At 49.2% G+C, this 23,426-nt stretch overlaps 1 protein-coding gene across 5 annotated transcripts in view; it reads left to right on the forward strand.

Moving 5' to 3' along the window:
• Positions 1-22,852, forward strand: part of SLC24A4 (solute carrier family 24 member 4) — a 156,657-nt gene extending 133,805 nt beyond the window's left edge. For 4 of the 5 annotated variants that reach the window (XM_014832090.3, XM_014832091.3, XM_070514213.1 and 1 more), the window contains 5 exons: positions 5,443-5,609; positions 10,040-10,154; positions 14,268-14,380; positions 14,820-14,885; positions 16,037-17,476. In XM_014832090.3, coding sequence (XP_014687576.2) covers positions 5,443-5,609; positions 10,040-10,154; positions 14,268-14,380; positions 14,820-14,885; positions 16,037-16,189 — 614 coding nt within the window. In that variant the 3' untranslated portion in view covers positions 16,190-17,476. Of the gene's footprint in view, positions 1-5,442; positions 5,610-10,039; positions 10,155-14,267; positions 14,381-14,819; positions 14,886-16,036 lie in introns of all 5 variants that reach the window. The other variant, XM_044774235.2, reaches the window with a different exon arrangement.
• Positions 22,853-23,426: the final 574 nt, after the last annotated feature.

Genomic DNA, 23,426 nt, shown 5'->3' on the forward strand with positions numbered 1-23,426 from the left:
GATAGTGTCCTTTGAGGCACAAACATTTTTTTGATTTTGATAAAGTCCAATTTATCTATTTTTTCTTTTGTGACTTGTGTTTTTGGTGTCATTTAAGAAACCATTGCCAAATCCAGGGTCATGAAGAGTTATGCCCATGTTTTTGTCTAAAAGTTTCATAGTTTCACCTCTTAGATGTAGATCTTCAATCCGATTTGAGTTAATTTTTCTGTATGGTGTGAGGTAGGGGTCCAATTTCATTCCTTTGCGTGTGGGTATGCAGTTGTCCCAGTACCAGTTGTTAAAGAGATTGTGAGATTATTCTTTCCCTATTGAATTGTCTTGACACCCTTGTTAAATATCAGTTCACCTTAAATGCATGAACTTATTTCTGGACCCTAAATTCTATTCCATTGATCTGAATATCCTTATGCCAGTAGCACACTCTCTTGAATACTGTAGCTTTGTTGTAAGGTTCTTAACTGGGGCATGTAAATCCTCCAACTTTGCTCTTTTGTCAAGATTGGTTTGGCTACTCTGGGTCCCTTGCATTTCTGTATAAATATCAGAACCAGCTTGTCAATTTCTGCAAAAAAGGTCAGCTGAGATTTGTATAGAGATTGCATTGAATCTTAGATCAGTTTGGGGAGTATTTCCATTTAATATTCAGTCTTACAACCCGTGTACAGGATGTCTTTCTGTTTATTTCAGTCTCTTTAATTTCCTTTGATGACGTGGGTAGTCTTCAGCATATAAATCTTATACTTCTTGAGCCAGCCCTGATGCTAGTGGTTAAAGTTTGACGCTCTCACTGCTTCAGTGGCCTGGGTTTGCTTCCTGGTCGTGGAACCACACCACCTGTCTGTCAGTAGCCATGCTGTGGTGGTGGCTCACATAGAAGAACTAGGAGGACTTACAACTAGAATATACAACCATGCACTGGGGCGCTGGGGAGAAAAGGAAAGAGGAAGATGGCAACAGATGTCAGCTCAGGGAGACTCCTTCCCTGCAAAAAAAAACCCTTGTGCTTGTTTTGTTGCATTTATTCCTAAGTATTTTTTTTCTTTTTTGATGCTATTGTAAATGGAATTATTTTCCCCCTTTTTTGTGTGTGTGAGGAAGATTGGCCCTGAGCTAACATCTATTGCCAATCTTCCTCTTTTTCCTTGAGGATGATTGTCGCTGAGCTAACACCTGTGCCAACCTTCCTCCATTTTATGTGAGATGCCGCCACAGCACAGCTTGATGAGTGGTGCTGTCTCTGCATCTGGGATCCAAACCTGTGAACCCCAGGCTGCTGAAGCAGAGTGCACGAACTTAACCACTCTAGCACCCGGCCAGCCCCTGAAATTGTTTTCTTAATTTTGTTTTTAGATTGTTCATTGTGTAGAGAAATACAGCTAAATTTTGTATATTAATCTTGTGTCTTGCAACTTGGCTGAGCTTGTTTGTTAGTCCTGATAGTGTTTTTGTGCATTCCTTGGAATTTTCTCTATACGAGATCATGCTGTCTACAAATAGGGATAGTTTTACGTCTTCCTTTCCGATCTGAATGACTTCTACTGCTTTATCTTGCCTCGTTTCCCAGGCTAAAACCTGCAGCCCAGTGTTGAGTAGCAGTGCTAAGAGCAGACATCCTCATCTTGTTGAAAGCGTTCAGTCCTTCACCATGAAGTGTGATGCTAGCTGTGGGTTTTTGTAGGTGACCTTTGCCAGGCTGAGGCAATTCTCCTCTGTTTCCAGTTTGTTGAGTGTTTGTCATGGAAAGGTATTGGAGTTTTGCAAATGACCTTTTTGCTTCAATGGGCATGATTGTGCAATTTTGTTCTTTGCTAACCTGGTACGGTGGATCGATTGAATTTCATGTGCTGAACCAAACCGGCCTTCCTGAGATGAATCCCACTTGGCCATGGTGTATAACCCTTTTTATCTGTTGCTGGATTCAGTTTAACAGGATTTTGGTAAGGATTTTTGCATCTATATTCATGATGGTTGTTGGTCTATAGTTTTCTTTTAATGTCTGGCTTTGCTGTCAGGGTAATACTGGCTTCACAGAGCGAATTGGGATGTGTTCCCTCCTCTTCTATTTTTGGAAGTTTGTCAAGGATTCATGCTGATTCATCTTTAACCATTGAGTAGAAATCACCGTCTGGTCCTGGCTTTACTTTAAGGGAAGATTTTTGGTTACTGTGTCAACTTCTTGTTATAAGTCTCTTCAGATTTTCTGTTTCTTTTTGAGTCAGTTTTGGTAGTTTCTGTCCTTGTAGGATTTTGTCCATTTCGCCCGGGTTGTCTGATTTGTTGGCACACAATTCTTCATGGTGTTCCTTAATAATTCTTTTTATTTCTGTGAGGTCTATAGCAATGACCCTCTTTCAGTCCTGATTTTAGTAATTTGAGTCTCCTCTCATTTTTTCTTGGTCAGTCTAGCTGAAGGTTTGTCAGTTTTGTTGATCTTTATAAAGAACCAACTTTTAGTTTCATTGATTCTGTCTATTGTTTTTTTATTTTCAAGTTCATTTATTTATGCTTTAATCTTATTTCCTTTTTTCTGCTTTCTTTGGACTTAATTTGCTCTTCTTGTTTTTGTTTTTTAAGGAGGAAAATTAGGTCATTGATTTAAGGTCTTTCCTCTTTTTTAATATAGGCATATACAGCCACAAACTTCTCCCTAAGCACGGCTTTCCCTGCACCCCGTAAGTTTTGGTATATTATGTTTGCATTTTCATTCATCTTAAAGTGTTTTCATTTCCCTTGTGGTTTCTTTTTTGACCCATTGGTTATTTAGGTGTGTATTATTTAATGTTCACGTATTTGTGAATCTTCCAGTTTTCCTTCTGTTATTGATTTTTAATTTCTTTCCATTGTGGAATGGCTGTAAAACATACTTTGCACGATTTAAATCATTTTAGATGTATCGATGCATGTTTTGTGACCTAACATATGGTCTATCCTGGAGAATCTTCCATGTGAACTTGAGAAGAATGTGTGTTCTTCTTGAACGTATATATTAATGTTTTTCACCAGATTTGGGAAGTTTTTGAACATGAGTTCTTCACATGTTCTTCCTCCCCTTTCTCTCTCTCCTTTCTTTCCGGCACTCCCATTGTGCGTGTTGGCATGTGTGTGATGGTGCCACAGGCCCCTGAGGCACTGTTCATTCTTCTTCATTCTTTTTTCTTTCTATCCCTGAGACTAGATAATCTCAATTGATCTTCAAGGTCTTCAAGGTCATTGATTTTTTTTTTTCTTCTTCCTGCTCAGGTATGCTGTTGAGCCCCTCTGGTGAATTTTTCATTTTAGTTATTGGACTTCTCAACTCTATTCTATTGGCTGTCTTTCATAATTTTTACTTCTTTGTTGAGATTCTCTGGTGAGAAATCCTCCTCATACTTCCCTTTAATTCTCAGACATTTTACAAACTTCTTTGTGCATATTCAAAAATAGCTGATTTAAAATCTTTGTGTAGTAATTCAGTGTCTGCAATTCCTCAGGTGTGGTTTCTGTCATCTGCTTTTTTCCTGTGTATGGGCCACATTCTCTTGTTTCTTTACACGTCTCATAATTTTTTGTTGGTGTTAAAAGTGGGCATTTTAAATAATGTTATTTGACAACTCTGGAAATCAGATTCTTCTCCCTTCCCAGGCTGCTTGTTGTTGCTATTTATTGTTGTTGTTTGTTTGTTTAGTGACTTTTCTCAACTAATTCTGTAAAATCTCAATTCTTTGTGGTGTGTGGCCACTGAAATATCTGCTAGATTAGCCTAAGGCCCTCTAATGATTGCACAGAGATTTCCTTAGATGCCTGGATCTAAGAAGGCTCCCTCTCTTTGCCAGTGGGTTCTGTGTGTATTTGGGGGCATGGCTTCAACGCTCAGGCAGGCAATTTACAACCCCATGTTAGCCTTTCCTCCCTGCTTGCTCAGGGCCCCAGTGTCAGGCAGAGGTGAAAGCTTGGGGCATTCTCAAGTCTTTCCTGAGCGTGTGAATAACCCTGGGCACCGCCCTCTGCATGCTCATAGTCTTCTAGATTCCCAGAAATATACAGGAGCTTTTCAAAGCCCTCTCAGGATATTTCATTCCCCAGTTTTTCCTTTCAAGCTTTTTTGTTAGCCTATTGTTTGTGCCAACTGTAATCCACCACCTTGGGCAGCACGATGTTCAACACTTGCCTCTGATTGTTTTCAACAAATGCCCCTGAGGAAAAGGCTGTTCACACCAATGAGCTGTGATTCAGGTAAAATACAGACAGCCTTGAAAGTGGGGTCTTCCAAGAAACCACCAGAGAGGTCAAATAATGCCGATTCTCTGGGAATGGACTTGAAAGGAGCTCCAACCATGTCCCGCCCCCTCTGGTGGATGCCAGGCTGCTGGTTTTTCAAGGCTACTCCAGAGTTGGTGAGAGGGAATGGAAACAGGGCAAGTTAAAGCTCTTCAAAGCTTGCTGTGCTTACTGAGATCCAGCCTATTTTCTTCAATCAACACTCCCTGGATTGCTCCAAGCCTTTGGTTAATTTCCAGAATTCTGAAAAAAGTTGATTCTGACAATTTTTGCCAGTGTTCTTGTTGCTTTTATGGAAGAGAGTTCTCAGAGGTCCTTCCTGGACCATTTCATTGGGATCACCAACGAGCAGGTTTTGAGCCTGCATGTGCACACTGTACTCGGTGGCTTATTAAGGACACCATGCTTGCACTTGGAGGCTTTTTTGAGGCCACTTTTCCGCAGTTGAATGTTTGTGGATTCCCGTTCTAGGGGCCAGTGAGGTCATACCTGCCCGCCAGGATGCCACATCTTAGTCTTGCATCTGCCGCTGGCTGAGTATGTGACCTTGGAGCAAAGGAGTTGAGATTTCCAGAGCACCTACTGTGTGCCAGGCTCTGCGCACTGGGTGTTTTATGTACATTGTATCATGTCGTTCTTGCCACAGCCAAGAAAAAGATAATGTTCCCATTTAACAGATGAAGAAACTACTGAAATGAAAGTGCTCAGCTCTGTGCCCACTACTCATAGCAAATACTCCGTGTGTCAATTATTGTGGTGTTGTTACTACAACTGTTATTGTCAGAGGAGGAAGTGGATCGATGGGATTGCTCAAGGTCATTTGAATTCTAACCCAATTCTGTCTGATTCCAAAGCCCATTCCACATTCTGTATCCCCATTCCAGCTCCCCTGGGCAAATCCCTTCCTGCTCGGAGTCTCACTTTCCTTATTCTGTCAAATGAAGGAATTGGATTGACTGCAGTTATTCAATCAACAAACACTTACTGAATTGTCTTGCTAAGATCGCTTCCAGGGTGGCATTATGGAAGTGTGTGATTCTGTGAGGCCACTTGCTTGGAGTCACCTTGATGGCATTCTCTTGTTTGGCTTGGAGAAGTAAACCGACAGGTAGACTGGCAGATGTGTAACCCAGTGTGTATTTCTCTCCCCCTCCCTTCTGGCCCCGCCCCATCCCACCGCAGAGGCAAGGGGAGACAAAGCCAAGTGGGTGTTCACCTGGCCGCTCATCTTCCTCCTGTGCGTCACCGTCCCCAACTGCAGCAAGCCCCGCTGGGAGAAGTTCTTCATGGTCACCTTCGTCACGGCCACACTGTGGATTGCTGTCTTCTCCTACGTGATGGTGTGGCTGGTGAGTGCAGGGATCGGGGGGGGGACCGTACGGACAGCCCCTGCTGGAGGTGGGAGAGCGACCCCAGGCACTGCTCTGCTGCCTTGGGCAGGTCACCTACCTTAACAGACCTCAGCTATTGTTCAGTAGAAGGGGTTTCAGGAGAGGTGCATGGTGCCAAGCTGAGGACCGGGGATGGCCCGACGGGCACAGCGTGGTGCTCACCTTTGAGGCCGCGTGGAAGAGGGACGCAAACCTTCCCACGGGCAGCCTGAGACACGCCATCCTTCAAGATGGGCAGAGTAACATATAACATGGCAGGGGTGGCACAGACTGGAAGTCAGGCACTGGGCCTGATACCTTGAAGACTTCTCTGCAGAGAGCTCTGGAGGGCTGACCACGAGCCGCCCTTCCTTTCCAGGGTCCCCCGAGGGAATGTGAGGGAGACAAGTCAGTGGGAGATGAACACACATGGCCCTTTCTCGGCCCCCTGCTAAGGGACACTCCCTCCCCTTCCACATCCAGGCACGCGTGTAAACTTTATGTAAACTCTTCAAGTCCTCATCACAGCTGCACAGGACAGGCATTTATTAAGCCCATTTTACAGATGAGGAAACTGAGGCATAGAGAGATTGAGTAATTTGCCCAATTAGTTACACAATTAGCAGCTATTACACAATTAGCGGGTTCTAGAGTTGGGATTAGAACCCAGGTATTGGTCTCCTGAGTCCACCCACCGAGTGACCTCAACCACCATCCTGAACTGCCTCTCGGTTTGTTGCTGGAACCTTCAGATGCCACCTGGACTGAGGTTTTGCAGGCGGAGAGGCATTGGCATAGCTCCTCATAAGCGACTCTGGCCACGCGTGACAGCTCCCCGTACAAACCTTTCATTGGCCGGCGGGGGGGGGGCCAGGCAGGAGCCCCCGCCCCCTCGCTGTGTGTCCCACCCTGCGGGGTCCCTCTTCCTCCTCGTTCCACTGGGAGCCCAGGAGTGAGGAGAGAAGTGGTTCCGGGTCGGCTGCGTTTCTGTTGTGAAGCTCACATGTCAGCCACTTGCCTTAGTGAGTCATGTCACTGTCCTCACACCTGGCACAGAGAGGGCACGCGAATCAGTGTGAGACGCAGTGGGCCACCTTCCCTTACCCCAGAGAAGCAATTCGCTGGAGAAAGAAGGGCCGTGGGGTCACGTGGGAATGAATCTGAATCCTCGTTCTCCCACTGATGAGCCGTGAAACCTGGGCAGGTGACTCCCTTTCCCTGAGCCACAGTCCCCCCCCCCCCAAAACGGGGATGATCGCCACTGTCTAACAAAGTTAGTGGGAGAATGAAAAGTCTCTGTTTGGGCATCATGGTCTATGCTTGCAACGTGGCAAGTTACTCCCAACAGTAAATATCAGTATTTTCACCATGAGACGCAGCCAACACTGCTGCCATGCTTGGTGCAGATGAAGGCTAAAATCCCCATAGTGCCTGTGTGTGTGTGTGTGTGTGTGTGTGTGTGTCTGTGTGTTGGGGTGGGGGAGGAGCTGGAAATAGCTACCATCCGAACACTCCAGAAAAGGATGACAAAGACAAACTGTGCCTTCAATGAATTGAATTTGAAAACTTGAAATTTTCTGAGTAGGGCCGGAGGCCAGTCCATCTTTATATTGGATATAAAGGATTGGATGATTTCTCTCACTGAGGTGTGTTCCCAAAACAATGCTGCAAGTAAAAAAAAATATTTCATGACATTCGACTGGGTATGAGAAATAGGGAAGGTCACTTTAATGAATGTGTGTAATTTTTTCTTCTTTACTGAAAATAACGGTATCATGAAGTCAGGTCTACTAATTGCAGTGAAGCGGGGCATTTAATAAGACTCCCCCCCTCGTCCCCTTGACTGACAGACTCCAGCCCCTCTTCTGAAAGCAGAGTTGTGGCAAAGGGCTTGGCTGCGCTCACAGGAACCACAGTGCCTGTAGTTTTGAACTTCAGCTGGCCTGAGTTTGGGGAATGGTGTGACCTCGACAGTCGAAATTGGTTAAGACGAGAGTGCCACCTGTTAGCTCAGTTTCTACCTAAGCCAGAGGTACCAGCCTGAGGGCCAGGCGCTGCCTTTCATTGTGCCCTGATGGGGGCGCCCGGGAGCAGGGACAGCTCACCTGTCTGTCCCGTCCCTCCCACCACCTTTCACCATCTCTTACCCCCAAGGTCTCAGGGAAAATGATTCTTGAATGTCAGTGTCAAAGGGAGGGACCTTGGAAATGGATTGTCCTGCTCGGCACCCTTGCACAGTTGGAGAGGCTGAAAACTAAAGAGGAGATGTGACATCCACAAGGTCACACAGATGGTCGGCCCAAGCTCTGGACTTGGCTCTGCTTCCCCTTCTGAAGCCTAAACATCAGGAGGGCTTGGAGTGCCCAGGGCTGGAGTTCAGGGCAGAGCAAGGCTCAGGCAGCATCTCTGGTCCCGATGCCCTGGATGGTGCGCATGCGCACGCACACCCCCCCCCCGCCCCCTTCCTTCTGTCCTTCCATCCTTCAACTTCTTAGCCATGTAGTTCAGTGATTTAAGAAAAAAATGAAGGCCTCCCCACTATTGCCAAAAGATCCTGGGCTTCTGTGTCTGTGAGGTCTGGCATTGCTCGTTAAAACCACGTCAGCCTCAGCCTGGATTTGCTTGTGGAGGCCTCCTTCACGGCCACCACAGGTTAAGCATTGATGGGTCAGCTGCCCATTTTTGCCCTCCTCCGTGTCTGTCTTCCTGCAGCGCCCCAGGCAGGCCTGTGGGCATGCACTCTGCCCCACACTCTGAGAAAATGACGTCCCATGAGCCCGACGATGCTGAGCCGAGCACAGTCTTTCAGGCATGGCGCGTCTTCAAACCTCTCTGCAGAGCTTGGTCCTAGCAGAGTATCGTTTCAGTCCACGTGCTCTGGCTGCATCCCAGGGCTGCACTTTGCACTGGGAAAGCACACTGCTCTGGGGCTCTCTGAGCCCTGTGAATCTGGTCGCCGTCTTTTTCTCTGCCCCCAGAGATTGCAAGACGAGTGATTGAAAGAGAAGGAAAACATACATCTTGCACGGGCCAGGCGCTGTCACCTCACGTTTTCTCACTTAATCCTCGTTAACAAGCCCATTATCCGGATGAGGGAGCTGAGACTCAGAGAAGCAGACCAGCTTGTCTTAAGTCACTCAACCGTTTGCTGAGATCAGAGCCATCGGCTGAGATGTGAACAACCCTGGGAGGGGCCATTCTTCCCATTTTCTAGATGGGAAGGCAAGTCAGAACTAGCGGGTGTTTTGAATGGGGTTGTCCAAATCTTCTAGGGCTTTCCATCTGGCTGCTGCTCAGGGCCCCAACCGTCTCTCAAGTGTCAGACGTTTATTAAAGGAGAATGTGACTGTGTGTCAGGGTCCCTAAGAGCCTGCATATCCTTCGACCCAACAGTCCTATTTCTTGAAACTTACCCTAAAGAGGCAGTGAAATGAGACCCCCAAGATGTACACACACAACAGCCTGATGGCAAGGTAGGAGCCTAGTCTGTAGAGAAAGATCTGGCCCGGGATCCCTGCTCCACTGCTCTCCAGCTTCATGCCCACGGGCGGTGTTACTGAACCTCTCTGACCCTCGGTATCTCTAGGCGTAAAATGCGCATAAGAATAGTACTTTCCTCCTCAGTGGGTGGTGACACATAGAGTATGTGAGATTGTGAAAGTGGGACGCCTGGTGCACAGGAAGTGTTCGATAAATGTTACTTCTATGCAGTGCTGTTGTAAGAGCAAAGAAAGAAACCTCAGTGTTCACCAGTGAGAGATTGGCCAAAGCTTTACAGCCGTGCAACGCAATCTATGCATCAGCTGAAAATACTGTTGACAATGAGTATTTGAGATGGAAAGATATTCACAGTGTGTTATTACATGAGACAGTTGCAAGATATATGTTGATGGTACAATCTGATTTCATTGTTTTCTGATGCGCACGCCAAAAGGAAGGTCAAGGATGTATTCTAAAGCAATAGTTTTCATAGGTGGTTCCCAGGCCAGCAGCCTCAGGGCCCTAGCCACCTGGGAACTTGTTAGGAATGCAGATTCTTGGGCTTCACCCCAGACCTCCTGAATCAGAAACTCGGGGTGGGGCCTGGAGTCTGCATCTAACCAGCCCGCCTGCATCTACGTGCCCGAGTTTGAGAACCGCTGGCTGACGAGAAGTGGCAATAGTGGGTGTCTGTGAGTCGTGAGAAATGATAGGTAATTTTTATTTTCCTTTTACTTTTCTAAACCTTTTAAAATGCGTATCACTCATGTAACCAGGAAATAAGAACACTCAAAAGATGTTTTTAAAATAAAACCATGGTCTCGATTTTTCTATTGGTTCCAGCAGGACTGGGTTCAAGTTGGAAGCACTCAGGGTAAGCAGTTTCCAGGGTGCACCTCTGTGAGTTCACGTTCCCCGCTCTTCTACAGGTGACCATTATTGGGTACACGCTTGGGATCCCTGACGTCATCATGGGCATTACTTTCCTGGCAGCAGGCACGAGCGTTCCAGACTGCATGGCCAGCTTAATCGTGGCGAGACAAGGTACAGGTCGTGCCTCAGCCCCCACCATCATGGCCTCAGCCTCAGCCATCAGCGTCACCGCGGGGCCCCCTTGCCCCTGCCCAAGTTCGTGGCTTTTATGACCCGTAGTTGTTAAGTCCTTCTGTGGAGGAAACTGTGACGTCTAGAAAGCATCGTGTATTAGATTCCATTCATGGAGAGACTACTACCCAGATAAACTCCTCCAGACCTCTAGAAGCATTTACTTACATGGGGTTGTCTAAAAATGAACTTGTTCTGAAATCATCAACGTGAGATCAGACGGAGCTGAGGCCCAGACTTCTTAGAGCAAATGAGGTAGAAACAAGAAATGTTCTGGTCCCAGGAAGGCAAAGTGGGGAGATCCTGTACCTCCAGCTTTGTCCTGTTCTTCTTCAAGTTCTAGAAGCCTTGTCTAATGCTTTGATTTGCTGGTGGGTTTTCCTAGGGGCTTACTAGGTGCCATGGGTTAAGCGAGGTGAGGAGTACCTGTACGCTCTTTGATGGCAGAAAAAAAGAGCTGTGAAGAGCCAGCCTTTATTCACTGCCCCTTTTCTGCTGGTGAGAGCATCCCAGCTTGGGCTTCGACAGATCTTGCTCCAGAGATGAAAGTTTGAAAAAGTATGGGGAGCAGGATGGGCGAATAATGGAAATCTCAGAGGAGACAGGACAGAGAGAAGCGCCCAGAGAAAGTTGGCTTGGAAAGAGGGAAAGGTCATTTTATTCCTCCAAGATAGGAGAAAGGGTTGCTTGGGTGGTCCCTCGGTGCTGAGAAGACATGAACTGAGGGGAAGGGGAGGGTGGGAGCATGTTTGGCAGTAGGCTGGAGCCTTGCAACGAATGGGGACAGTCAGGACAACAGCTGAGGGTAACAGAATTTAATCAAGTGAGCTTTGAGGTGAATATTCGTTTCCTGGGGCCGTCATAACAAAAGTTCCACAACTGGGTGACTTAAACCAACAGAAGTGGGTTATCTCTCGGTTCTGGAGGCTAGAAGTCCACAGTCAAGGCGTGGGCAGGACCATGCTCCCTCTGAAGGTGCTTGGGAAGACTCCTTCCTTGCCTCTCTCCTAGCTTCTGGTGGCCGCCAGGAATCCTCGGCGTTCCTTGGTTTGTGGCTGTGTCACTCTAGCCTCTGCCTACCTCTTCATGTGGTGTCCCTCCCTTTGTGTGTGTCTGTGCCCAAACTTCCCTCTTCTTATAAGGACACAGTCATTGGATTAGGGCCCACCCTAATTCAGTAGGACCTCATTTTAATTCGATTATATCTGCAAAGACCCTATTTGCAAATAGGTCACATTCACAGAGTCCCGATGGACGTGAGTTGGAGGGGGGCACTATTGTTAAAAAACAAAGTTCCACTGAGTAAATTTGAACATCTAATTGGCTTTATTAAACGATTCATAAATCAGGCAGCATCTCATCTAGCAAGCAGAGAAAGTCCGAGGAATTACACAACATGGAAAGCTTTTATAGTAAAGAGAGTGGGGCAAGGAAAGGAAGTCCCCCGCAAGGAAAAAAATGAAAGTTCATTGGAGGAAAGTAAAAGTTCAACAATGACAGCTTCTCATTGGCTGAGCTGCAGTGTGTCCATTGGCTGGGCTTGTTGCTGGGCAGGAAGCAAATCTGCCTTCCTCCATAAAGTAATTGCACATCCTGTTTGGGGCTGCAAGGTGTGTCTCTTCCTGTTGGGATCTGTAACTGACTCTGTGATTAACTGATGCTGTCACTGACGTCTTCCCGGTTGGGGTGCTTGATGATGAGTGGTAGGGCTCGAGAGCTCCCTCTACAGGCCTTCCTGACTCCGATTTTAGTTCAGGTTTCCTTTATTAATTTTAACTGTTCAACCCAGCACAGTGAGTAAAAGGAAAGCCAGTGAGCACCGACAGCCTGGCGGATGTTCAGTGACTTGGACTTGGTTGGGATTCAGTCATACCAGCTCCAGCGACACACAGATGAGAGATGACAAGTTCACCCAGAGCTGGGGTTGGCTGGGTGGCCACTATGGAACGTCAAGGGGGCAAGAGAATGTGCCATGTAAACAACTGGCCCTGGAGTCCAGGCTGGTGGGGTTGTGGGGGGAGGGGTGTTGTGATGCTAGAAGGTTAAGGGCTTGAGGGGGGATTCCCAGTGAGGTCAAAAAAGGGGATCTGTAGGAACAAGGGACAGGTGGGGCTTTTGAGGGAGGACATCATCTCAGGAATGAAGGAGCACAGAAATGGATGGACAGCCACACTGATGTGATTGACAGAGGGTCCAGCAGACATGGTTAAAGCACAGACAGTTTATGGCCAAGGACACACAAACCTCTGTTCAGAGTCCCCCGCACAGAGCGGGAGCCATGCGGCGGGCTCCAGCGCAAAAGTACTGCATCCCAGGCTCTCTAGAGGCTTGCAGCTCCAAGTGTGTGGTCCAGGCTGGCAGCATCCACTTGACAGGGAGCTTGTGAGAGATGCAGACTCTCAGGTGCCCCCCCCCCAGCCCCACTGAATAGGAATCTGCTTTTAGCAAGCGAGTCACGTGCTCTTAAAGTTTGAGACGTGCTGCCATGAGAGTCCTTCAAGGGCAGCGCCTGTGCAGAACAGGAAGTCTGCCAAACCCGAGAAGTGCTCAACCGTCTCTTCCGAAACTCAGTCATCCTCTGCCTCCTCGCCAGGGCGACTCGCTGGTCCAGAGCAGTTGCTGCACGTTCCTGTGTTTTATGAGAGACTGAGAGACCGGAAGTTCCAATGCCGCCCCTAAAAGGACTTCCGGGATTGTGAAGGCACTCGGAATAGTGCCTGGGGCAGGCAGGGAGGGAGAGTGTGAGGCCCTTGAGGGAGCCCTATGTCCTGGCGGTCAGCAGATGACAGCAACAGGGCGGGCGTGTAGGTGACCCGGCTCCCACCAGCGGGCGAGTGGTCAAGCGGAGGTGCGTCAGTCGTCTGTTGCTGGTCTGAGTCGCTGTGAGCTTCTGAGCGACCAAAGCGATTTTACAGTTAGAGGCGCTCGAGTTTCAGGCTTGCTCATTCCACACACGTTTTTTGTGTGTGCCAGATTACGACCGTCGTGTTGAATTGGGGCAAGGCGGCCAGGTTAGAACAGATGTCAGCCAGCATGAGTCTTAGTTGTAAAAGTTTGTTTTCTAACTTTTAATACCCCTCCAGTTATTAAGTTCCCCAGATTGTGTGGCTAGCGTGATAGTGGACAGTTGGGCAGGAAAGGGGGGATGATGGCACGGCTCCTGGCCTCTAAGATGCTTCTAGTCTGGTTGGGGGAAAAGAGTTCACCCTTCCGAAGCTGCCAGGGCGTAAGACCCGATGCCGTGTCATCTGTGTCAAGGTCACGGTGCCGTCACCTGGGCCACACGTACGCATCGTGGCTTTCTTTGAAGGACCTGGACCGCTCACAAAGTGTGTGGCTGTGGGTGTATCTCACGCCTCAGTTTCATCATCAGTCACATGAGGATGACCCCTCCCTCCCAGAATAACCAGGAGGATTAAATGAGGCAAAGCACATAGTGGGTCCGCAGAGAAACATCAGCTGATGAACCTGGAGGAGAAAGAGCGCGGGGCCCTGCGTTAGCTTCCTCAGGCTGCCTTAGGAGAGTCCCACAAACCAGGAGGTGGAAACGACAGGCATTGTCTCGCAGCGCTGGAGGCTGGAAGTCCAAGATCAAGGTGTTGGCAGAGTGGGCTCCTGAGGGCCGTGAGGGAGACTGTTCCAGGCCTCTCTCCTTGGCTTGTAGATGGCCATCTTCATGTTCCCTCTCTGCTGCATCCAAGTTGCCTCTCTTTATAGGGACACCAGCCACATTGGATTGGGGCCCACCCTCATGACCTCACGGTAACTTGATAATCCCTGTAAAGACTGTTGCCAAATAAGGTCACATCCTGAGGTCTTGGGGGTTAGGACTCCAGCATGGGAATCTTGGGGGCCACTGTGAAACCCGTAACAGGCCCTGTGAGCTTCCTGAAGGGAGTGGATTTAGAGCTCATGAAAAGGGTTTGGAATGTGGGGTCCATGAAGAAGGAACTCCTTGCTAAGGAACAGCTCTAATACAGCAGCCATGGGAAAGAACAGTGGTTTCCAGTGACCTGCTCTTGATGAATGACACGTGTCGATTGTCCCCTGCAGGCCTTGGTGACATGGCGGTCTCCAACACCATAGGAAGCAACGTGTTTGACATCCTGGTAGGACTCGGGATACCGTGGGGCCTGCAGACCATGGTTATTAACTGTGGATCCACGGTAAGCTCCTCTCGCCTCTTTAGTAAGTGAGCCGGACGTGGGGCACATCTGGGGAATGATAGTGGCATTGCCCCTGTTCCACCCGAGGGCCCCAGGGCACATGCTTCCCCCTTCTCCTTGGCACCGGGCGCCCACTCTCTGTGCATGCTATCAGAGCAGGCTGAGGGGTGCCCGCAGGAGGGAGCACTCGTCGGTGCCTCCACCCCGTGTCTCAGCCCAGCGGCCTGCCCGTGCGTCCGCTCCTGGTCCAGCTCCTCAGACAAGCAGAGTCAATGCTTGAATCCACAGTTGGCTGACCCTCCACGGCCACGTGGTCACCGTGAACACTTGCCCCTGCGTTCCAGATGAGGGAGGGAATAAACGAGAGCACCCTGGGCGCTCAGAATGGACGGGCCCCGCGTAGCCCAGAGATTCAGGGCCCGTGTGTTCGTTTCTCCAGGTGAAGATCAACAGCCGGGGTCTGGTCTACTCCGTGGTGCTGTTGCTGGGCTCCGTCGCTCTCACCGTGAGTTTGCACAATTTCAAAATAGAGGCCTCGTGCGTGTTTCATTTCATCAGATTCTGCCGGGTCACACCCCTTGCACTCTCCCCTGGCAGTGAGGGATAAAGCTGGGGAAAGATAGAAATGCAGATACCCCTTGCCACAATTTGTGCCAAGAAGGTTGGCAGCCAGCACGATACTGCTCCCTCAGTGGCTAGGAAGTCATCAGAGGAGGCAGATTATATTTCCTCTGTTCTCGCTGCTCGTCCAGTCTCCTCTCGCTGGTGCCAGGAGGAGAGAGATCCTCCCCCAGCCCAAGTGAGCTGACGGATGGGGGCCTGACGGTCGGGCTCAGGGCTGGCACGTGGTCGTACTGAGGTCTCCTTACACCGTGGGCCCAGAACTGTGCTAAACACTTTACTTCTGCACGTGTGTTCACCCCTTACAATCACCTGGTGCTACCATTCTCGATCTGCAGAAGAAATCAAGTCTTGGGGGTTAAGTACCTTGCCCCAGGTCACAGGGTTAGCAAATGGCAAAGCTGGGATTGGAAGCCGGGTTGGTCTGTCTGTATAGGACGCCTGATGTTGCTCTGGTGAAGTAACTATGATCCACCCCTTAGGAAGCCTCGATTCAGGCGGGACAAGGAAGGCCGTGAGGGCAGCACGGGTGAGCCTAGAAAGACTGTAGAAAGAGGGTGTGCTGCACCCCTATCTCCCCAGACACACCCACATATGAACAGGGACAGGTGGCCCAAGCTGAAGTTTCCTGGACCGCCGGCCAATAGGAGTCTCGGAAGTTTTGCTGAAGAGGGCTGAGGATGCCAAGGTCTGAAACAAAGGGAGCGCCCAGCAACAGGCCCTGGTTGTCCCTAGAGAAGGTGTGGGCAGGGAGGACCTCGATGCCTGGGTTGGGCCAGGAGGACACATGCGTCCCCAGGAAGTGGCGTGCCTGCCCAGAGACGGGCTTTAGACTTGCCCTTTCATCAGACAAGTCTAAAGCCTGCAGCAGGGCTCATTCTGATCAGACCGAGGATATACCAGGCAGTGACGTTCTGCTCGTATCCACATTTTGGAGAAAGTTCTGGGGTTCATCATTGGTGCCTAGTTTTCCGGTAAAAATGCCTTTTGTACTTCTCTGCCCCCAAGCCCAGTCTTCGCACTCTGTCCTTCCAGGTCCTCGGCATCCATCTGAACAAATGGAGGCTGGACCGGAAGCTGGGGATCTACGTGCTGGTTCTCTACGTCATCTTCTTGTGCTTCTCCATAATGATCGAGTTTAACGTCTTCACCTTCGTCAACTTGCCGATGTGCCGAGAAGACGACTAAAGCTGAGCCGCTGCCCCCCGGGAGCCGTTCTGGACACTCCGGCGCTGGGGCCCCCCTTCTCTCCCCTTCCTCCACCACGAGTCTGTCCTGCCTCGGCAGCCACGGTCTGTTGTTTCATACACTGGAAGGAAGAGCCATCGTGGGCTTTGTCTGGTCGCGGGCCAGGCTGCTGGGCGTCCTCCTCCTCCTTGGAGTTCTGCCCCCCAAGGCAAGTTCTGGGGGCCGCTATCTGAGCAGCTTCACAGACCTCTGAGCTGCCAGCCACAGGGATGTGGCGTGTGTCACATCCGTCCCTCGACACTGTAGTCAGGAGGACTTCTCTGTTCAGTTTGTCCTTCTCTTGCACGGCAGCCTCGGAAATGAGGCGGTCGGTGAACGTGAGGCCTCCTGGGACAAGTGCAAAATAGGACTGTTGTTCTCAAGTGTCCCCTCTGGACCGGGGGTATGGGTTCCTTACCCAGCATGTGCTCAGAGGCTCCGACTTCTGCGGGAAGCACTCACGGTTTGGAGGGGGCAAAGCCTCAGCCGGTTGGTTTGGGGCCGTGACAGCAGACATTCCACCCCTTTTTCTGGAAAAATTGGAAGAATGGAAACAGTGTTTCACAGCAGAAGAGAGAAAGTGAGTGAATATTCTTAGCAGTTTTATGGCTGCATTCAGAGAAGGAGCAATGAAATATTAAAAATAAAATGTCATATAAATCATCATACTTGAAAAAGATCATTCCGTACAAAAGGATGGGGACCAAAAAGGTAGCGCTTATGGAAAATGAATCCTGTGGGTATCGTGTTGCACTGACACTAAGACGTTTGGTCTGGAAGATAGCAAAGAGCAAGACTGACGTCTGAACGGGTGCTAAGTCAGAGACACAGTGAAGATTGTAGTTTACAGCCGTACATTCCAGACCTTCCGTGCGATGCAACGCACTGACAGTCTGGGTTTGTCATTTCTCTGTTATTGCTCTACTCTCAAAGCCGACCTGTTCAAAGACCTAATTGTTTATGGGCCCAACAGATTTCCTAGCCTGCTGAACTGTAGCGAGGGTGCCAGACGTAATGGTTAATGACAAGAAGAGAGATTTCCTGAAAAACAACAGATTGCTCTCTGCTTAGCCGGAGGCAAGTATGAAAACCATCCCTTGGAATTTTTAGAATGAAGTTTCTTGAACCTTAGAGCTTGCTACACTTGAAAGGCCAAGGATGGGAGGCTGATTCAAAAATAGAAAAATATTAAGCAATTTTCGACTGCTTCATAGCTCTCAAATATATATTAAAAAGATTTACGAACACAAACCCTTCGTGGTTTCTGAAAAGAGCACAATTAATTTTATATAGAGGGTTTTTTTTTATTTTTTTAATGTTTCTATTGCAGAAGTCTATCAGATTTGATGCACTTTTAATATTGGGATATTTTGCACGGAAGACTGTTTGGGAACTACCCGTGAGGGGGCGAGGAAAGGAGGCTTTTAGTGATTGGACAATAATCGGTCCTTGGCAATGAGTTTAAGTCCAATCGTGGATTCCTTCCTGAGACACACAGGTTGTGACGCGAGGTGGAGTTTGTGGCTGTGCTCTGGAGGGCCTCCTGGATTTCAGGAGGAGGAAGTGTGCAGGCTTGTGTCCTTAGGTTAGCATGATTCTAAGATGGGCTGGAACTCAGTCCGCAGGCTTCTGTTGTGGGTCTGCATCAGTGTTCGTAGCTGTACCACACCAAGGCTTCTCTTCTTATTTCTCTACTTAGATCTTGGGCTCAGTGGTCTTCAAGTGGAGGACAGTGGTGATTTTCCTAAGAAATTAGCTCTGTGGGAGGCCAGGGGGCCTGTAGGTTCATCAGTATCAATTTTAGATGCAAGCGGGTTCAGAGCCCTGGGGACCGACTGCCCTCTTAGCGTAGCTGGCCTGGTCCCTCCCATCCTATGGACCCATCCAGGTTTCAAAGTGCTTCTGTTTCTACCTTGATTCTCAAAACTGCCCTGAGACGTCAATAGGGATTATTCTCCCCGTTTAACAGAAAATTTAGTCTTGGAGAAGTCGGGTAACTCTAGGTCAATGGCCAGTAAGTAACAGAGCAGGAGCCAAGCTGGATATTTTCACCCTTCCTGGCTCAGCCATCCTCGGGGGGCGGGAGTGGGGGTGTATCTTTGTCCTTGTGGTTGCTTCTTATTGTCTGAGTTAAAACTTCATCGAATATTTACTTAGGGTGTCCCAGTTCATATCCTTTTCTCTCTCCCTATCCAGTGTCCTTATTTTTTCCTGATAAAACCAAAAACTATTTTTACCTGCAAGGCACCGGCCACATGGCCCCTGACAGTGTCCTCGCTGGTGTTCACATCTCTGAATCCTGGTGCAGCTTTCAGAGAACACATCCTGATTATCCGCCTCTTCCTCAGCAGAATCCACCTGAGATTATAAAGTATACAGCAATTGCAGTTTGAGACTGAAAAATAATTTTCTTATTGTATACAGCATTCCTCCTGGCTACTTCTCTTTTGACTTTAATGTGCCAATGTCACTTTCTTAAAGATCTATGCATTTATTGTGTCTAGGAAACTCTATATACACTGTAGGTGAAAGATTGTCCTTTTCCCTAAATATTTTTACATCACAAGTTTAAAGAATTGCTTGATTAATTAGGCCTTCCTTTTAAAGGAATGCTTTTTATCACCACGCAGAGTTGCTTCCTTTATTTTATTCCTGAAGCTAATTAGCATGGGGTAATTACTCCGCTTCAAAAATAAGCAATTAAAAAGTCTATACACTTAGCTCTTCTAATTGGGGGCAGAAAGGAGAAATGAGCCGTTGCACTCCGACAGAGAATGTCTGTAGGAACAGACGCAGGTGGTTCCTGTGGAGCTCTGGTTTGGGATCTGCCCTTGCTAGCTCAAGCTTGGTCAGGGTGAAAGGTATGGTCTCCGAGAAGCTGGCCCTGGAGGAAGGTTCTGGGTCAGCTGCAGTGTGAGACTAATGGTTAAGGGCACCGTGGCAGGTCAGCCGTCCTACCCTCCCTTCCTGTCACCCACGATCTGCTCACCTCTGTGCTGCTCGCCTGTGTGCGCATACCTCCCAGCCCTTGTGCATTTCACCGGCTCATTACCACCTGTCGGGGCTGTTCCTTGCTTCTGCCTGTCAATCCCCTGCCTTTAGTGACCCAAGCGGCTGATAAGGCATCGCCCTGCCGGAGCCAGGTTGAACCAGGTGAGGCATTGCTCCAGGGCAGTCCTGCAGACCCCACCCAGAGACCCGCCTCCTGGGCTGCCCATGGTCTAGGTCCCAAGGGAAGAAACTTCGGGCTCTTCCCTCTTGATGGGGCCTTGCGATCCTTACAGCATCCTCAGGGGCCCGGCACTCAGGAACACGGGGCTCCCCGCGAAGGCTGGGGATGTGGGCAGCGTGTGTGTGGCCTCCTTGCCGGACACCCCTCTTTCCCCCTGGCCTTTCTCCTCCCTGGGTCCTGGGGCCCCTGCCTCTCCTTCAGGTGGGGGTGGACAGGTGAGATGGAGTGGGGGAGGGTCAGTTCCTGCCCTCCTTCCCCAGGTGTGAAATGGGCTGGTGGGGTTAAGTGCTGGAACAGGGTAGCACTTTCCCCTGGAAGCCGGAGGAGAGATGCAGAGACCCTCCTTGGTGAGCTCGGTTTTCCCACGGGGCCATGGCCCTCCCATCAGCCCTGACACTGAGTGGGCACCAGGGACGGACCTGCCTCCTCTCTCCTGTCCCCATCTTTCCTTCCTTTGTAGTCTGTACTGCGTATGTGACAGGCTCACAGCAAATGCTTCTTGCTCGAATAAACAGGGAACTTGCTCATTAGGGTGAAAACCTTCAGGAGATTATTGCCACGTGCCGTGATTTAAATCTTCCCAGGTCCCTCTAATGCGCTCTGAACACGATTTCCGTGTGTATTTCCCCTTTTGGGGCAGTTAGCCGGTACCTCCAGGGCATCTGAGATGGTCCACATCTTGGCAGCTTGGTCGCCCCATTGTGCCCATAGAAACTTCCAGAAATTTCTGAAAATGCTCTCTGGGCAGCTCTTGGGTGGCAGAAAGTCTGTCATCCCCCCTCCTACCCCTGGACCCAAAGTGCTACCTCCCTGGCCCCTGCCCTGTCTGTGTGGATTCACCCAGAGCATCTGGCGCCCCTGCCAGGTGTGAGCACTTGCTCCCTGGCTGTTCTGGTCTCTGCAGCTGATCATAGGAGCCCCTCAAGCGTGAAGACTCCCTCTGGGCCTTCTCAAAGCGTGGACAAGGGGCCCCTCCAGCCCTGGGTAAATCTTCTCCACTGTGTCAGTCATGTGGGTGGTGGAACACGAGGATCTTTCCATGGGTCCATCCCACAAGGCAGAGGACATGGCTGGCACACAGATTTTTTTGCTCACTTCGAGCCTGGCCTCTTACCAGTGTGGCTTGTGCAGGGCCCCTTTGCTGTGCTGCAAAGAACGTTCCCCAAAGGGCACAGTCTGTGGGGCTGCAGAGTTTTCAAAGGCATTCAGGTCGTTGTATTTGCTTCTTAATAAGAAAAATGAAATTGGGACACTAGTTTAGTGCTTAGCTTCTGGCCTAGTAGCCAACAGAGGACTATCGGCCCATCCCAGTGCTGCCCGACCTCCAGGAAACGGGGACCCGCATAAAATCGGGAGCAGAGGCCATTTTCTCCCACTCTGCCACCCAGGGGAGCTATTTTTTCCATCACAACTGGGATGCCAGCTGGGTGGTATTAGAGCTTTGATTATTTTATGGGGATTTTAAAAGTTCTAACTTTCTTATGACAAATGGCTCCTTGGTTGCATTCATCTCTGCTAAGTCCTCTCACACTGCCTTGGGCTGGTGGCCGCGCTTTGTGTCATTTACCTGAATGTTTCTAAGGGTTTTCATCGCCGCTTACAGTGTCAGCATCCAGTGGGCGAGGTCGTGTATCGGCCGCGCGCCTTGTAGCAGAGGCTGACAGCATCCTCTCTTCTAGTTCAGGAAAAGGCTCGCCACCTGAACACCCCGGTACAGAGCTGCAGCTGATGGCAAGTGGCTCTGAGAGTCAGAAATGCCCTGTACCTATATGAACGTCAAGCCCCTGGCTGTGTGGCTTTTCTATCTGTTAGGTTTATGGGTCTGCGATGGGCTGCTCCATGGTTAAAAGCTGATGACACACGGGGCATAATCCACACCTATTCCCACTGTTGCCAGAATTCAAACAATTGCCTTTTATGCAACATGTTGGTTGGGACTTTTCCATGGTCACAGCCAATAAAACCCTTACTCCTGGAGAAAGTATGTACCCTCCCCACTCCACCACTGGAAAACAGTTTTTTTAAAGCTCTCAAGAGGGAACGTGCAGCTTTTGGCTCCTGGCTTCGTGGTTTGATACGATCAGCCTTTGTACATAAAGGAAGGGTCCCAGATAACAGAGCCCTTCCGGCTCCCCGTCCAGAATTCCCAGTGCAGGAATTCCCGAGCGTCCACACAGACGCACGGTCCCCTTTCAATGGAAGGAGCGAGGCCTCTCCTCCTCCTGAAAATGCCTGGGGTGTGAGCAAGGCAGTTCTGTTTTTCCAAATCAAATGTCATAGTGGCTTTTTTTCTAGTCACTGGGCGTCCCTGCTCCCACCCACAGAGGTGCCCCTCTGAGCTGTGGAACACTTCCCGGAGCTTCCTCCACGCGGCTTGGACCAAAGATATTTGGGGACCCAGTGGACAGAGCTGTGGCTCAGCCTCTGTGGCTCGCTCTTGGGGACCCTCCTCAGGGGGCTTCTAATCTGGGAGGCTCTGTGTCATTCAGAGCACACTCTTCCTGGCAGGGTGCCCCTGCCTGTGTCTCCTGTCCAGCAGCCACCAGACGGGAGTAGCTGTTGGGTGTCTGAACACAAAGAGAGCATTGATTACCTAGAGAGGAAAGAGGGCTGCCAGCCAGATGGGGCCCAGCCCGTGGGCAGAGGCAGGAGCTGCCAAGGAAAGGGCCAAGCGAGGAGAGGGAAGTCACATCCTGGATGCCCAAGTGGCAGACTGGGCGCAGTTGCTGCAGGGCCGTGCGGTCCTCATGGGGTCTTCTTGGGGCCCAGCCATGACCTACGAAGTAGCAAGTAGATAGAATCAGAGGCCTCTTGTGTCCAGAAAGAACCCCCTTAAAAACAACCAAGACCAAGAACTTCAGGGGCTGTTACCCATCCCTTGAGTTCCCCACAAGGCGTTTCTTGCACGCTGGGCTGAATGCCGCCATCTTTGTTCATTCTCCCTAACAGGCAAAGTGGGAGCAAAGAGTTGAAAAGTTGTAAATAATAAATATATTTATCCCGCTATTTATTTTTTCAATAACTGTGACCTCATGCACTGTGAATGCGCTGTGATATGAGATTCTTAGTTTAATAAAACTGTCATTAAATTTGAATGAATTGATATTATTGGTTCCTAAACACTGGCGTAAGTTTATTTTTATTGTAAAGAAAATCTAGAGTAAATATGAACTGAATCTTTATAAGAAATCTAGCGGTCAGTATTGTAATGCAATATGTCGAAATCTGTACACTGTCAATGAAATAAATGAGCACAAGCTGTCCTTCCCATGTGGAGCTCCCACTCATGTTTTAATAGACACATATTTGTATTTTTTGCAGAGAATTCTTTACACTGGAATAACAGCCATTTGAAACCATTTCAGTTTGCATATTGAGAAAAAATAAACTTCAAAAAGGATGAGGGTTGGAGGTTTTTCATTATAATGATTGGTAATGAATAAAACAAAGCAGAAATCTCATAACTTGGCTAGGATAAATGAATCCAGACCGTCCCAACGCTGTTCTACCTCATCAGCAAGGCCAGCGTTATGGGTGTGGGAGCTGTGCCGTCAGACAGGGCCTCACACTCAGAAAGGCCCCGGGGTTCGTTGTCACCATCTTGGAATTCTTAATAATTTTCTGAAAAGGGGGCCCCACATTTTTGTTTTTGCACTGGGCCCTGCAAATTATGCGGCTGGTCCAGCTCCTTGGGAATAAGGTCACGCCCTCAGCTCTGGTGTCATGATAGACTGAGATTACATGGAGAGGTTCTCGTTAATTCCTTCGTTCTGCAAGTTTCCTGAGTCCCAGCTGCCTCAGGTGCCACCAGGAACTTTAACCTGCTCATGAATCACCTGGGCAACTTGTTCAAAAGCAGAGGCTGGTTCAGCAGGAATGAGATGGGGCAAAGATGCCACATTTCTAGCAAGTTCCTAGGTTATGCCAATGCTGCTGGTCCCCTCTGAGTAGTGAGGACATAGGTCA

This window comes from Equus asinus, chromosome 7, assembly GCF_041296235.1.
Source record: "Equus asinus isolate D_3611 breed Donkey chromosome 7, EquAss-T2T_v2, whole genome shotgun sequence".
Classification (NCBI taxonomy): domain Eukaryota; kingdom Metazoa; phylum Chordata; class Mammalia; order Perissodactyla; family Equidae; genus Equus; species Equus asinus.